Genomic DNA, 15,220 nt, shown 5'->3' with positions numbered 1-15,220 from the left:
GCGGGGCGGAGGGCGGGCCCGCGGCGGACGTGGGTGTTAAGCGGCTGCTCCGGCTGCGGAGCCCGAGCAGCACGCGCGGCCAACTGTCCTGGCGGTGAGCGCAGCCCCACAACCGCCGCTCCGGGGGCGGCGGGAGGGAGCGGGGCGCGACCTTCCCGGGCAGCCCGCGCGCCGTCCACGCGCCCAGGTCATTACGGACGTCTTGGGCCAGTGCTTGTGCCGTCCCCATACCCAGATCGTTACGGGCGCCATGGACCGGCGCTCGCCGGACACTCCGGGGCTCCGCGGCCTCTCCCGTAGAGTCACCTGCCGGGAAGGGTGTCCTCTTTGCCCCGCGGAGCGTCATCAGGCCTCTGGGCACCGCGCCGTCCGTGCTCGGGCCCGAGTGGGGGCGGTTATGAATGGGAGACTCGTGCAGGTTGTTGGGCTGGAGTCCGAGGACGAGAAAGCGGGAAGCAGTCTCCCTCGCGGGTCCTGTGCCCCCGGGATCCGGAGCCTCGGAGCGCGATTGCCTGGCCGGCGTGTTAGCGGGCAGACGGGCCGGCATCTCAGCGCCTTGGGTCCGGCTCTAGTCCTGGGCGGGAGGGCAGCCGGGTAGGCTTGAGCTCCACCAACCCTACCTGGTGGAGCAGGCGGACTCAGAGCGTTCTCCCAGGCGAGAAACTCATTTCTCCTGGGAACTTAAGAAGGCTGTGTGGCTGGCGATTTGTTTGTCTCACCTGGAGTCGGACCCACCTGTGCTTGCAGGAGAGGTAAAGGGGCGCGAAAAGGATTCAGCTTTTCAACTGGCTCAAGTCTGAGTTTTAACTTTTGCTGACCAGTTTTGCCTCCCCCAAGCTGAATGTATTTTTCCAGACTTCTTGAAGCCGCCTTCTTAAACCACACAATAATGTGAGTCCATTGCTGACTTAATCTTGTTAGTTCCCATCACTGTTTATTTAGTATTTTAGTAATTCTCTTGAGTCCTTACTTGTGGGATTTGATGCGTTTAAGTTTGAATTACCAGAGGGGGTTAAATTCACAGCGATGACACATAGTGGGATCTGTGCCTTTCTTATAAACTAAGAAATATTGGCACCCCAAGAATTCAACCGACGGAGAAGCCACATGGGTTAGGCCCTGTATGACTCTCCCCACTTGCCTCCATTTTTCCTTGAAAATGCAGGGTTCGGGGCTTGTTTTTTGCTTTTCTTTTTGGTCAGGTTGGAATACTCTGGAATTAAGCATTGCTTGGTAGGCACAGACCCAAAAGGCAAGACTTGAGTCCTCTGACTACTTAACTTGTATGACCTTGGAAAAGCCCTTGTTTTGTGGCCTCAGTTTTCCATCTGGAAAAGGAAGAGATTGAATTAGGACCCTCATAGCCTTCTCTAGGTGCAGGATGGCCAGAACCTCGTCAACTGTAGTTACTGATACTGCCTCTCCTGTCCTATCAATAACATAAAATGCATGTCTTGTCTGTTTCACTTAGTTGCTTTTTTAAGTCTAGTACTATGCTTTTGTGGTTGCTGGTTTTACATTTTTTTTTTTTTTTTTTTTTTTTGCAAAGTAAGCAAGACTCTTGGTGTCTGATCATTGACAACAGGCGTCAAGTGGTTAAAAAAGACTTCTTAGTGGATAAAATGATTTTCCGCTGTTGTTTAGGTCCACGTTGGCATTCATTAATAACCCAGCTGGCCCACCACCCTCCAAAAGGTGGCTTGAGTGGGAGCACAGAGGTCTTTAGCGTGATGAATAGAAATTGTTCTTTGGTATTGACGGATAAATCACTTACTTAGTTTGAAAACCACACAGAATAGGTTGCTGAATTGGTTATCTTGATATTATGTGTTAATGAGCCACCTTTTTTGTAAAAATCTGTATTTTTAAAGTCCATTTCTCTATGATAGTTGATTTTTGTCTGACAGTTGAGTAGTAGACTCTAGTTTTCCCAAACTTTTTAAGCTCTAGCCCAAACATGCTGAAACGAGATACTAGGAGAGAAGCCTGGTTATCTGAATATTTTACTGGTGCTCCAGTGATTCTTATCAAACAAATTTAGGACACAGTGTTGCTTCTCAAAATGTGATTGGTGGCCAGTCATTATCAGCCTCATCTGGGAGTTTGTAGTAACTGGCAAGGTTTCTGGTCCCACCTGAGGCCTAGCACATCAGAATGTGTATTTTAACAAGGTTCCCATGTGTTTTGTGTACTTGGTTATGGTTGAGAAGGTCTGAAGAGGCCTTTGGTGACCATGACTAATGCTTGGTGCTGTGCTCCGTCTTTCTAAGAAAAGCTGTCCCTTGTGGCTATTTTGATTGCATTTATATTATGATAATTCTATTATTCACCTTTGATATGGGGGGACCTCCAGCTTAAGGGACCTGAGGGCTCATCCTGCTGGTGGATGATCAGGAATTGAGACCCACGCATATGTCACTTAGCAGAACACCTAAGCCATTACTTTCCAGACCTACTGTTTTGTGACCTCCTCAGAGGGACTCAACTCAGGCTGCTGTCTGAATTTAGAACTGAGCTTAGTTGCCTGACAGTTCCACATAGGCCTTGAAGAACTAGTTTGTTATGGCTTGGGTGTCTATGGTATTTGGCATTCACTTGTAAGATTTTCAGAAGGGTTGGTTGAAATGCTCCCTATGAGTGGCTATAGCTCTGATAACTCATGGAAGGGTTTTGACTTGCGAGTTTTTCATGGGGAGATGGTGGGCGAGTAGAAGGCAGGCCAATTGCTAAGCTGCACTGATACCCTCACTGCCTTTTTCTTTCTTCCTTCCTTCCTTTCTTTTTTTCTTTCTTTTTTTTTCTTTTTTTGCAAAAGGGAGAACTGATCTCCCAGCTCCCAGACATTGACGTCCCAGTAACCCGGCAGCAGTTCTAGAGAAAGGCTGCAGAGGCTTCACTGATGGTGAGCTCTGGTCTCCTTTCAGGGATATGAGACACCCATCATAAGCTCTGGAGAGTTGCCTTCCACAGAGACCAGCAGAGGAGTGGGCCAACATGAAGTCCAGTCCTGCCATCCAAGCTGCCATTGACCTCACAGCGGGGGCTGCAGGTAATTCCAGGGGAAACCCATCCTCTAGTCTTGGAGTACCTGCTACAAGTGGGATCCAAGTGAAGGCGTGGTGAAAATATTGCTTTCGTCACTCCCAGAAGGAACATGCTTTCTCCTTGGAGGGAATCCATGTAATCGAAGAGTAATATCGTCTTCTAAGAACGGCAGAAGGTAGAGCAGTTCCCTTACAATAAAACTCTGAGTGTGGGTGCAGGGTGGGAATGTCCTCAGTTCACAGCAGGAAAACCTCACAGCTCAGAGTTGAAGTCCTTTGTCCATTGTCACACAGCTGGCATGTGCAGGTGAAGTGGGATTTCACTCTAAGCCTGGCAATCTTCAGAGCCCTTGTAGTCCAGAATCCTACTATGCCGTCTATCCAGGGAAGTCCTACTTACTGTCCTTATTGCTGCCAAGGCAAGAAAGGGGGACACTCTTTAGAAATGTCTTTGGTAACTGAGGCTGATTTTTGATGGTTTCTAAAGCCCTAAAAAGAAAAGACAGGCCCTAGGATTTGCCAGGGAAGTGTGGGCTGGGCAGGGGCTGAGCCCCAGGGCTGACTGTGGTCTCAAAAGGCACAGATAAATACTCCTGTGCAGCGCTTGCAACACACAGGCCAGTCTTTAGATATATTACCTTTACTCAGCCTGAGAGCAGTAATTAGAAGTCTGTGCGCGGTGACTTGGTTCTCTAGGTTCCTGTGTTATTTTAGCGCCAGAGGAGTAGCGCTGGGATGCTCCTATTTCCCAGAAGAAAACCCTGGTTTACCCTTGCCACTTACACTGATTCGCTTTTTTAAGAAGAAAATTTTTTTTTAATTAACATATAATGCATTATCAGCCCCAGGGGTACAGGTCTGTGAATTGCCAGGTTCTTACACTGACTTTTTTTTTTTTTTAAAGATGTTATTTATTTATTTATTTATTTGACAGAGATCACAAGTAGGGAGAGAGGCAGGCAGAGACAGAGGAAGGGAAGCAGGCTCCCCGCTGAGCTCAGAGCCTGATGCGGGGCTCGATCCCAGGACCCTCGGATCATGACCCGAGCAGAAGGCAGAGGCTTTAACCTACTGAGCCACCCAGGTTCCCCTTACACTGACTCTTATAAGGGCCTCAGTTCCTGGGAGTGGAGAGGCCAGAGGGGTGAGTTGCCTGTTTTCCTCCTATCCAGTGGGACCTCCCGGGTCACCAGATTAGGTGCAGCCAAGGGCCACCCTCGTCATCCCATCATTCCCTTAACTTTGAAAAAGAAGTTACAGATTAGAGAACAAAGTATTTTCTCCTGAACCAAAGGTCAATGGAGGTAGGCTAATTGAGAAAGGCTATAGACAGTGCATTACAGACTGATAAGAAGTACAGGAACCAGCTTCCAGTTTAGAGACCACAGGAGTGTCCTGGCCCAGGAGGAGGGGAAACTAAGGGTGGCCTAGGTGTCCATTGGCTTCTTGCCTGCTGAAGGCCTTGGTTCAGTTCCATACAAGCTGCAGCTGGTAACCCATGGCCCAACCAATGGCCCCATGCACCGCTCCCACCCCCATGCCAACCCCCAGGCCATATTGGGATGACCCTGACCATGGCAACAGTGGCCCCATTTGCCTGCCTCTGGCACCCTCTTAACGATCCTGCAAATGCTCTGAGTTCAGTTTTTGTCTTTACCATAGGGTGGTATTTAACTACAGGAGAGATTCTCAGCTTTTGGAATTAAGTGTCTGTCAGTCAGTCTGCCAAAGACGTAGAATCTGTTGTGATCAAATTTTCTTTCTCCTGGAAAGGCATTTCTGTGTGGACAGGTATTTGGGTGCGACTTATGTGCTTTACAGTAAATTTTACAGATACAGATAGCAATTGTATTGTTGGGAGTCTGGTGTGTAAGGCATTGCGGGCATGTTTTTTTTAAATATTACCATGTTTTGGGCCTGTCTACATATGGCCTTTAATTCTCCTGATAAGTAGTTGGGATTTTTTCCTGCCCTGGTCTCAGGGGATCACCCATCACTGCTGTAGCATGGCCCTGCAGCATCTGACTTTGGGGGACAACAGGCTCCTTGGCAGGGGTCCGTGCCAGGTGGACCTGGCTGGTGAGGGGTGAGAGGTGAGGGACTCTGGCTGGCAGGGGAGGCTTGTGTTAGTGACCTGAGAACTTCTACTTGGACGCGCTTGGCATGCAAACGGGAAGCCATAGCCCCACTTTGGATGGGTGGCAGTCCCCCAGTGTGGAGCTAGGAGGGCCTGCAGAGACCTTTGGATCTGATGCTCACTGTATAGTGTAAAGGACACCCTGAGAGGCCGAGTGCATTTGCCCATGATTGTGCAGCTAGATGGTGTCCAGACAGGGCTAGGACGTTGGTTCCTTGGTTCCCTGACTGGTGCTGTTATTGTCTTTGTTTTAAAACTCCATAATGGTGGCTCCGTAGCTCAGGGGTTAGTGCACTGGTCTCGTAAAACTCCATAATGGGCAGCAGCCCTCCTGGGGGTGGAGGTTAATCTCAAGCCTCTGCTGCCAGCTGTCTGGATTGGGACATTGGGCCTCGTGGACTGAGGTGATCTCGGTGTAGTATACACATGTTCTTTTCCGTGTCCCTCCTTTTCTTTGAAATAGACCTCCCCCATCCAGCAGGTTTTTGGGCTAGTTCATCTGCTATAAAATGCTGGGAAGCTGGCACTACCTGTCTGCTAGTGTAGGAGAAATTCCAGAAATTCCAAGCAGCTAGGATGGGGGAGGATTTGAAGAAGATAGGTCACTGTATAATGTTGAAATGAGACAGTGTGGAGCTCAAAAGTTAAATTCCTTCATAGGAACCTTGGTATCCCTTTAAAATATGGTAGGTTTTTTTTCTTCTTTCTTTTTTAAAAAATTTTTTAAATACAGTAGTGTTTTGACAACTATGACCCGCCCCTTGCTTTGATATTGTTGCTGTATGCCTTAAGTAGCCTAGCTTCTCACTGTGACCCAGATCATTGATGTTTGTCCTCTCGTGCCAAAATTCATGATTCTCCTGGCCCTTTGGATGTCTTCTTTGGAATAATGTCTATTCAGGTCATCTGCCCATTTTTAAATCAGAATGTTTAGATATGTTTTGTTATTGTTGGTGTTTTTTTGATGTTGACTTACAGAAGTTCCTTATATATTTTTAATATTAACCCCTGGTCAGATGCATCATCTGCAAATATCGTCTCCTGATGCATCATTTGGAAATATCCCCTCCCATTCAGTAGGTTGTCTTTTTGTTTTGTTGATGGTTTCATTCACTCTGCAGAAGAGTTTTATTTTAGTGTAGTCCCAATAGTTTGCTTTTTTTTTTCCCTCACTTCAGGAAACCTATCTAGAAAAACGTTGCTAGGCCCATGTCAGAAGTCTTACTGCCTATGTTTTCTTTAGTTTTTTGTTTGCTTTATGTTCAGTTTTATGCAATTTTATTGTTTCAGATCTCACATTAGGACTTTAATCCATTTTGAGTTTTTTATTGTGGATGGTGAGAAAAAGTTTCATTCTTTTGGATGTAGCTGTTCAGTTTTCCCAATACCATTGAGAGAGGAGACTGTCTTTTTCACCATTGCATATGGCTTCTTCTTCTTTGTGGAGTAATTGACCCTGTAAGTGTGGGTTTTTTCCTGAAACTTTTTATTTATTTATTTTTAAAGCTTTTATTTATTTATTTGACAGAGATGACAAGTAGGCAGAGAGGCAGGTAGAGAAAGAGGGAGGCAGGCTCCCCACTGAGCAGAGAGCCTGATGTGGGGCTTGATCCCAGGCCCCTGGTTTCATGACCTGAGCCAAAGGCAGAGGATTAACCTACTGAGCCTGCCAGGCACCCCTGAAACTTTTTTTTTTTAAAGATTTTATTTATTTGGGGCGCATGCGTGGCTCAGTGGGTTAAAGCCTCTGCTTTCCGCTTGGGTCATGGATCTGGGGTCCTGGGATCGAGCGCAGCATCCGGCTCTCTGCTCAGTGGCGAGTCTGTTTCCTCCTCTCTCTCTGCCTGCTTCTCTGCCTACTTGTGATCTCTGTCTGTGAAATGAATGGATAAAATCTTAAAAGAAAAAACAAAAATCTTATTTATTTGACAGAGACGACAAGCAGGGGGCAGTGGCAAGGAGAGGGCAAAGGAGCTTCCCCACAGAACAGAGGAAGCCTGATATGAGACTCAATCCCAGGACCCCGGAACCATAACCTGAGCTGAAGGCAATCACCCCACAAACTGAGACACCCAGGTGCTCAGTGTGAGTTTATTTCTGGGCCTCTGTTCTGTGCTTTTCATGTATGTGTCTCTTTCTGTGGCACTACTGTACTGTTTTGATTACTACTGCTTTGTAGTGTTTATTTTTTTTTGGAAGGAAAAGGTTTAATTTAAAGATTCAAGATTCACATCAATATTAATGATAAAGTTACCTTTCTCTTGATAAGAGCTCAACTTTTGCCTTTCTCATTTTAACATTTCTTGCCATATTTTTTCCTGTGTTTTTCTGTTACTTTCACCCCATCTCCTCCTGTCTATTGTCCTATTGATGCATTCCCTCCCTCTCCCCAGTAGTTTACACTCGATCTTTAGCAAAAGGCCAAGAAGTGATCCCCAGTAGTTTAGAATCTATACTTATACATAAGCTACAACGATTAAATTCATTTTAACACACTCTTTAACTTTACCAACATTTAGGTAGTATCCGTAACCCTTCTTTTCCTATATGCCCCAAGAGCACTGTTAGCTGTTCATCTTCCTGAGTAGAAATGTGGCATTTTATTTTCCTGTTTTCCTTTTTTGATGTGGGAGAAAGATAATCTACATTGTGTGTATGTGTTTATAGTCACCCTAGATTGCTAAAGTATATCCTCCAGTGATTCTTTCAAAGAGGGTATGCAAGAAACAAACTGTGAATTCTTTCATATCAGAAAATGTCTTTGTTTTACCTTCAAAATAAAATGCCACTTTGGCTGGATGTAGGATTCGAGGTTTAAATGTTTTCCCCTGCAGAAATTTTGTGTTACTGCCCCATTTCCTTCTAGCATCTATAGTGTCCAGTAAGTCTGCTGTCAGTCTGATTCTTGTTCCTTTGTAGGTTCACGCTCCTCTTTATGGAAGATTTTATGATTTTTTTAATCCTTGGAATTTGCAGATTCCTAGGAGTCTCTATTCATCAATCTTACTGAGTACTTGGTAAGCACTGACAGTCTCAAGACTTGAATTTTTCTGGGCACCTGGGTGGCTCAGTTGGTTAAGCAACTGCCTTTGGCTCAAGTCATGATCCTGGAGTCCTGGGATCCAGTCCCACGTCCCGCTCCCTTCTCAGAGCGTGGTCTGCTTCTCTCTCTGACCCTCCCCCCTCTCATGCATTCTCTCTCTCTCTCTCTCTCTCTCATAAATAAATAAAATCTTAGAAAAAAAGACTTGAATCTTTCTTTAGCTCTGGGAAGTTTTCTTCAATTATTAATTATTTCCTCTGCTTCATTCCCTTTATTATCTTTTTCTGGAATTCCTGTCAAATGGATGTTGGAGCTTCTGGATCTCTCCTCTATATCTGGATCTTTCTTTATTATCTCTTTGGCCCTTTGCATTGTAACCTTAGAACATTCTTCAAGTTGATCTTCTAGATCATTCCTTGTCTCTTCAAGTATGTCTCTTCTGCTATTCAGAGCATCTATGGAGTTCTTTATTTCCAAGACAGCTGGATGATAATCTTTAATATTTCTAATCCCCTCTTTTATCTCTTTGAAGTTATTAATTCACTTCTTCTAAAATTTTTTTCTCTTATATTACCTGTTTCTTTAGTTGTTGGCACCTTTGTTTGCAGAATTTTGTGTCTGTTTTCCTTCAAACTATAGTGATTCCTGATGGGCGTCAGGTGATTCCTCATGGGAGTACTCAAATTTGTACATAAATGCCTATTCTGCTTACCAGAACTTATCTCTAGTGACTTTGAGGGAGAGGCCAAACACAAGGTTAGACAGACTGTCCCAATTCCTTGATATGTCAGCATATCTGTTTCCTCTTTATTCTGGAGTTTTTGTTCCATCCAACGTTTCACCAATTTTCATCTAAGTCCCAAGCCACATAATTTTAGGCAATTTCTTTAAGTCCATTGGAGGCGTCTCTTTTCTCAGTCAGGAAGGCAAGTCTTTACATGTTCTACTTCAGAGTCCTCTCCTTCGTCCCCCTATAAACCTACTTCCGTTTCCGACCCTGAACTTTCTTCCTCCTCTGGCTCAGAATCTTCTACTTCTTTAGTTACAATAATCTCCAAGGCATCTTTGGTCATTTCCTCAACTCCATGCTTCATATTTACCACAGTATGGCATTGGAAGATGGAATCCTTTCCTCACATTATTCCAAAGCCACCTCTTTTCCCTTCTTCCGCGCCTTCAAGCCTCCTTCCTCCCTCCTCTTCTAACTCTGAGCCGTCTTCCTGTCGAGGGTTTCTTTTTCCTTCCAACTGAAGATCCTTCCTCCCGAGTCTCTGAGTTCTTCAGCTCCTCTGCCCAGCAACCTTTAACTCTTTAACAAATAGCTCAAGCCATCACCAGTTTCCTCCCCAGTTCCATGCTTTGAGTTTACTAGTTTTATCTACTTTTTCTTGAATTTGTATCTTCCTCCTTCCTTTTTTCATTTTGTGGGAGTGTATCTTTCAGTAATTCTTTCATAAATGATCTCTGGCTGGTAAATTTGATGAGTCTTTACATATCAGAAAAGGCCCTTCACCACCCTTAAGGCCTAAATGCTCATTTAACTGGATATAGAATTTAAATTCAAAATCACTTTCCCTTAGAATGTTGAAGACATTAACTCCATTGCTTACTAATATTCAGTGTTGCTGATGAAAAGACTGCTGCCAATGCAAGTCTTGCTCCTTCATCTTCTCTGGAGGTTTGTAGAATATTTGCTTTATTCTTTAAACTGAGAGGGATTTTTTCCCCCATCTTTGCTTTGACCAGTTTGTCCTCTTCAATGTCTCTCTTCTCTCCTGTTTCTTCTGTTGGATGCTCTGTCTCTGCGTCCCTCAACTGTATTGCTTATGGCTTCTTCCCCACTTCCCATGACTTTGTGTTTTTGTGATTCATCATGGGGCAATTCCTTGCCTTGGTTTGTCTTGTATGCTTTAGCTTCATCTAATTTGCTAGTTACTTCTTTTCTTCTAAAAATCAAATTTTCAATATCCTCAACTATTTTAGAGTGTGCTGCTTCTGTTTTCTTAATCCTGTTTTTTATGTGACTATATCTTTTATTTGTTACTACTCCTTTTTGGTATGAGAATTCTTTGGATTTTTCATTCTAAAGTTTCCTTCAGGTCCTATTTTAAAAAGGATTTTAAGTTATTTACTTGAAAAAGAGAATGAGTGCAAGTGTGAGCGGAAACAGTGGGGGGAGAGGCAAGAGGGGCAGAGAGAGAGAGGGAGAAGCAGGCTCTCTGCTGAGCAGGGAGTCGGATGTGGGCTTGGATCCCAGGACCCTGAGGTCATGACCTGAGCTGAAGGCAGATGCTTAACTGAGTCACCCAGGCACCCCTCCTTCAGGTCATTTTTAAGAAATTGTCTTATCTTTTCTACCACTAAGTCCAGGTTTTCCATCAAGCCTTTAAACTTCCTCATGATAACTATTGACATGTCTCTGCATTTTCAGTCTAATACCTGAGCCATCTTCTGGTCAGTTTCTGTCAACCGAATTCTTTCCCTATGGTGATATTTTCCTATTTCTTTGTGAAAGTCTAGTAATTCCTTCCTTCCTTTCTTTCTCTCAAGATTTTACTTTTAAGCAATCTTTTTTCCCAATGTAGGGCTCGAACTTCCAACCCTGGGATCCAGAGTTGCATGCTCTTCTGACAGCCAACCGGGCATGCCATGTCTAGCGATTTCTGACTGTACATGAGACACTGTTGATAAGTATTCACAACAGAAGTATTTTATTTTTCTAAAGAGTAATTTTTGTTTTTTCCGGCCTGCTAAACTCTCCCAAACTAAAAAATATTATATACATCTATATATATACATATCATCCAGTGAGAGTCTTCATCTTCAAGGAAGTTATTTGCAGAGCAGTATTTGTCTTCAGCACAACTGTGTCTCAGTGCCTCAAAAAGGGATCCAGCCTGAGGACACATACACACGCTCGCCTGCACGCGTGCCAAAGGCTTTGTAGTATATCTAGAAATCTGGGATTGCAATACCTCTATCTTTGTTGTTCTCAAGATTGCTTTGGCTACTCAAGAACATTTGTACTTCCATACAAATTTTAGGATTATTTGTCTATTCTTTGAAAAATGCTGGTGGTATTTTGGTAGGGATTGCTTTGAATCCATTGATTTGCTTTGGGTAACATGGACATTTTAACAATGTTTGTTCTTCCAATTCATAATCATGGTAAAATGTTCCATTTGTGCTGTCTTCAATCTCTTTATCATTGCTGTATAAGTTGTAGAAAACAGGTCTTTTACCTCCTTGGTTAAGTTTATTCCCAAGTCTTTTATTCTTTTTGTTGCAATTATAAGTGGGATTGTCTTCTTAATTTCTTTTTCTGCTACTTTGTTATTAGTGTAACAGAAATGCAGTAGATTTCTGTATATTTTATATCCTCCAAATTACTTCATTTATCAGTATTTATTTATTTGACAGAGAGAGACATGTGGCAAGAGACAGAACACAGCAGGGGAATGGGAGGGGAAGAAGCAGGCTTCCCTGCCGAGCAAAGAGCCTGATATGGGTCTGGATCCCGGGACCCTGGGGTCATGACCTGAGCCAAAGGCAGATGCTTAATGACTGAGGCACCCAGGCATCCTCTTCATTTATCAGTTCTGATACTTTTTGTTTTTGTTGTTGTTGTTGTTTGTGAAGTCTTCTTTGTGTGAAGTTCTTTTTTGTAAAGTTTTCTTTATTTAAAGTAGACTTCATGTCCACTGTGGTAAACAATGAGGTGCTTGAATTCATGACCATGAGCTTAAGACCTGAGCTGATAGCAAGAGTTGGATGCTTAATCAGCTGAGCCACCCAGGTGCCCCTAAGGTTTTCTGTATGTATTATCATGTCCTGTGAAGATAGTGACAGCATAACTTCTTCCTCACCAATTTGAATGTGCTGCTTCCAGTTGGTGACCAGAGAAGAATTAGGCACAAACTAGTCAGCTGCAAAAGACTGGGAGCAGGGGACAAAGGTCGAAAAGGACTGCTGCCCCGAGCAACTCCACAGTCTCACTTTTATTGGATAGAAAATAATAGCCAACAGGATTGATGAAGGTCAAAGGTTAATCTTGTCTTGCAGACTAGCAAGGAGGATAAAGTTTATAGTTAACCAAACACATTCATAGGACTCCTCTAACTAACAAGGGCGCTTCTGGGAAGAGAAAGGAGTGACAATGGATAAGGGAAGCAGGCGTTTTCATTCCCCCCTGAGCTGACTGGGCTTTCCGGGGTGCTCCGCTTCCCTGACGCAGGCGGCATTCAGCCCTGGGCGGGCCTGGTGTTCCCGACTGCCTGGCTTCCGTGAAGGGGCGGCCTTCCACCCTGAGCGAGCCCGGCATCCCCAGCTGCCCAGCTTCGTGGTCTTATATCATCCTTCTCCCCAAAGACCTGTTGTCAGTATATGTATTTCTTAAGGCCATATCTAAATGTGCTTGGTAACTAGTAAAATCCTCCAGGGGTTACAGTTTAAGTAACAAATTGTTCTGAGGGGCAGCAGCATGAATGCCTTGTATTTCTCGTGTGATTGCTGTGGCTAGGACTTCTAGTACCATGTTAAATAAGTGGTGAATATGGACATCTCTGTCTTGTCTCTAATCATAGAGGGAGAACTGTCAGCTTTTCCCCATTGAGTGTGATGTTAGCTGTGGGTTTATTATGCTGAGGTGTGTTCCCTCTAAACCTGCTCTGCTGAAATCCATCCATTTCATGGTGTACTTTGTCAAATGCTTCTCTGTATTTGAGATGTTTATGGCTTTTGTCCTCTTGCTAATTGGTGCATTCCACTGATCAATTTCAGAAAATTGAAACCACCATTGCATCCCTGGAATAAAGCCTGTTTGATCTTGCTGAAGGATTTTCTTTCCTGTATTGTTGAATGCCATTTGCTGTTATTTTATTGAGGGGGATTTTTGCAACTGTGTTCATCAGACAAGTTAGCTTGTAATTTTTTTTTGTACTGTCTTCACTTTTGAGGTCAAAATAGTGCTGGCCTCCTAGAATGAATTTGGAAGTTTTCTACTTTTTTTGGAATGCTGTTTGAAGGATAGGGATTAACTCTCCTTTATGTTTCATAGAATTCACCTGTGAATCCATCTAGTCCAATTTCGTTTGTTGGGAGGTTTTTTTTTTTTTTTTGATTACTGATTCAATGTCATTATTAGTAATTGGTTCAAATTTTTTTTCTTTTACTTTATTTTTCCTTTAGATTTTATCTATTTACTGAGCATAAGCAGGGGGATCAGCAGACAGAGGGAGAGGGAGAAGCAGTCTCCCCACTGAGCAGGAGCCCAATTAGGGGCTCGACCCAAGACTCTGGGATCATGACCTGAGCTATCCAGGTGCCTGACGGGGCAGCTCTTTGACACCTTGAAAGTGAAGATGCAGACATTCCCTGACCTGTACCGGGGCCTCACCGACTGCTGCCTGAAGACCTACTCCCAGGTGGGCTTCCGCGGCTTCTACAAGGGGACCAGCCCAGCGCTGATCGCCAACATCGCCGAGAACTCGGTCCTCTTCATGTGCTACAGCTTCTGCCAACAGGTGGTGCGGGAGGTGGTTGGATTGGAGAAGCAGGCCAGGCTGAGGTGAGTTGTGGGCACTAACACTTTCTTCCTTTGTTTAGAAAGAAAATGTTGTTGCCCAGTCAAAATTTTTATGATACCTTATGGGAAGAGTGTTTCCTTTTTTAAAATAACCACATTGTTTCTGATTGTGAAGTTGTCATGTAAAACTTGCAGAAGACTGGTCAGTAATGCACCGTGAATAAGGAGGTGCCCTTACGTGCTGCTGTTCTTCAGGAAGATGCTTTTCAGATGCCCTGGTGGTACTGCTTCTCTTGTGGGCACCAGGGCTAGACGGGAGCCACAGGTGCAACTTGTGAGCCGAGCTTTGGGTTCCCCTTCATCAGAGTACAGAGGACTGGAAGAAGCTGCCTGAGCCAGAAAGGCTGGAGAGCAACTTGGAATTTTAGGAGGAGCTGGAAGCGTCTGTGAAGATGCGGATGGACTGACTGTTTGGCCAAGTCGGCCCAAACATCAGACTTCAGCTTGTGCCGCGTCCTCCCTTGCATATTTATTTACACAGAGACCATAGAGGATTCAGGAACCACTGGCCATGTGTAGCACTCCCTTTTTTGAACGTTGATTTATTTTAAATCATTGAAAATTGTATCAGGATAATGGTTGGGCAGATAGCTGTATGGGTTGTTTCGGTAGGAACTGGAAACGCATTTGCAACTCCGGTCCCACCCGACTGTAGGCCCCTTCTGTACAGAAGTGTTCTCTGGAGACGCCTAGTGATCTCAAAGACGTGCCCTTTTGTAAGCAGGGTTTTTTCTTCACGGATGGAACGTGTTTTTTAAAGGCATGGGACTGGATGGAATCACCCAGGGAGATGGCATTATGGTTTCCAGAACCTTCTGGCACAGAAGTGTCATGAATAGGAAAAGGAAGTAAAGCAATAAGCAGGAGAGAAACCAGGAGAGTGTGGGATCTCATGCTAGAGACTGACATAACACTGTAGCGACTGTCACTCTTCCTGCTAGAGGGGGACACTTTCTCTGGGACAAGATGGGACGTTTAGGTCCCCTGCAACATTCCCAGAGAAGGATGCCTTATGGAGAAGATGGAGGTAGGAAGTAGCCACATGAGGTCCTGGAGGAAGTCCTACAGCCAAGAAGCCATTCTGTTTCATGTGTTCTCACCCCGTACCCTCCTCTCCCGTCCTGGTGAGGCAAGAGGGAGCTGCGTCTTCATCCCACAGAATGGCGTTTGCTTATTACCTGGCAGGGAAACACTACCTTAGAGTTGATGGAGCTGGGGCACCCACACCTGTCCTGTTTTATTCATCCCTCCTCATGATCCTATGAGAGCAGCAGAGCTCTCCCTGCTGTTTTTTTTAAAGATGGGGACTCCAACTTGCAGATACTGGCTTAGGATCCTATTACTTGAGCTCATAACTGAGCACAGGACCCAGAGCTGTGTCTTACGAGTCCCCATCCAGAACTCTTGCCCTA

The 15,220-nt window shown here is 44.6% G+C and overlaps 1 protein-coding gene and 2 pseudogenes across 3 annotated transcripts in view; all 3 read left to right on the top strand.

The window, feature by feature from the left end:
• The first annotated feature begins 4 nt into the window (after positions 1 to 4).
• Positions 5 to 15,220, top strand: part of LOC309848617 (mitochondrial ornithine transporter 1-like) — a 194,553-nt pseudogene continuing 179,337 nt past the window's right edge. Inside the window, exons 1-2 of the transcript XR_014316578.1 lie at positions 5 to 94; positions 2,925 to 3,049. The product of XR_014316578.1 is annotated as a mitochondrial ornithine transporter 1-like (transcript). The remainder of the gene's footprint in view (positions 95 to 2,924; positions 3,050 to 15,220) is intronic.
• Positions 55 to 15,220, top strand: part of LOC309848615 (mitochondrial ornithine transporter 1-like) — a 308,432-nt pseudogene continuing 293,266 nt past the window's right edge. Inside the window, exon 1 of the transcript XR_014316577.1 lies at positions 55 to 94. The product of XR_014316577.1 is annotated as a mitochondrial ornithine transporter 1-like (transcript). The remainder of the gene's footprint in view (positions 95 to 15,220) is intronic.
• Positions 4,049 to 15,220, top strand: part of LOC309848625 (mitochondrial ornithine transporter 1-like) — a 192,953-nt gene continuing 181,781 nt past the window's right edge. The window contains exons 1-2 of the mRNA XM_082700520.1: positions 4,049 to 4,188; positions 13,412 to 13,790. Coding sequence (XP_082556646.1) covers positions 13,585 to 13,790 — 206 coding nt within the window. The 5' untranslated portion in view covers positions 4,049 to 4,188; positions 13,412 to 13,584. The remainder of the gene's footprint in view (positions 4,189 to 13,411; positions 13,791 to 15,220) is intronic.

Source organism: Mustela nivalis (assembly GCF_964662115.1).
Source record: "Mustela nivalis genome assembly, chromosome: 15".
Classification (NCBI taxonomy): domain Eukaryota; kingdom Metazoa; phylum Chordata; class Mammalia; order Carnivora; family Mustelidae; genus Mustela; species Mustela nivalis.
The sequence above is the reverse complement of the archived record's forward strand: the minus strand, read 5'-3'. Positions and strand labels throughout refer to the sequence as shown.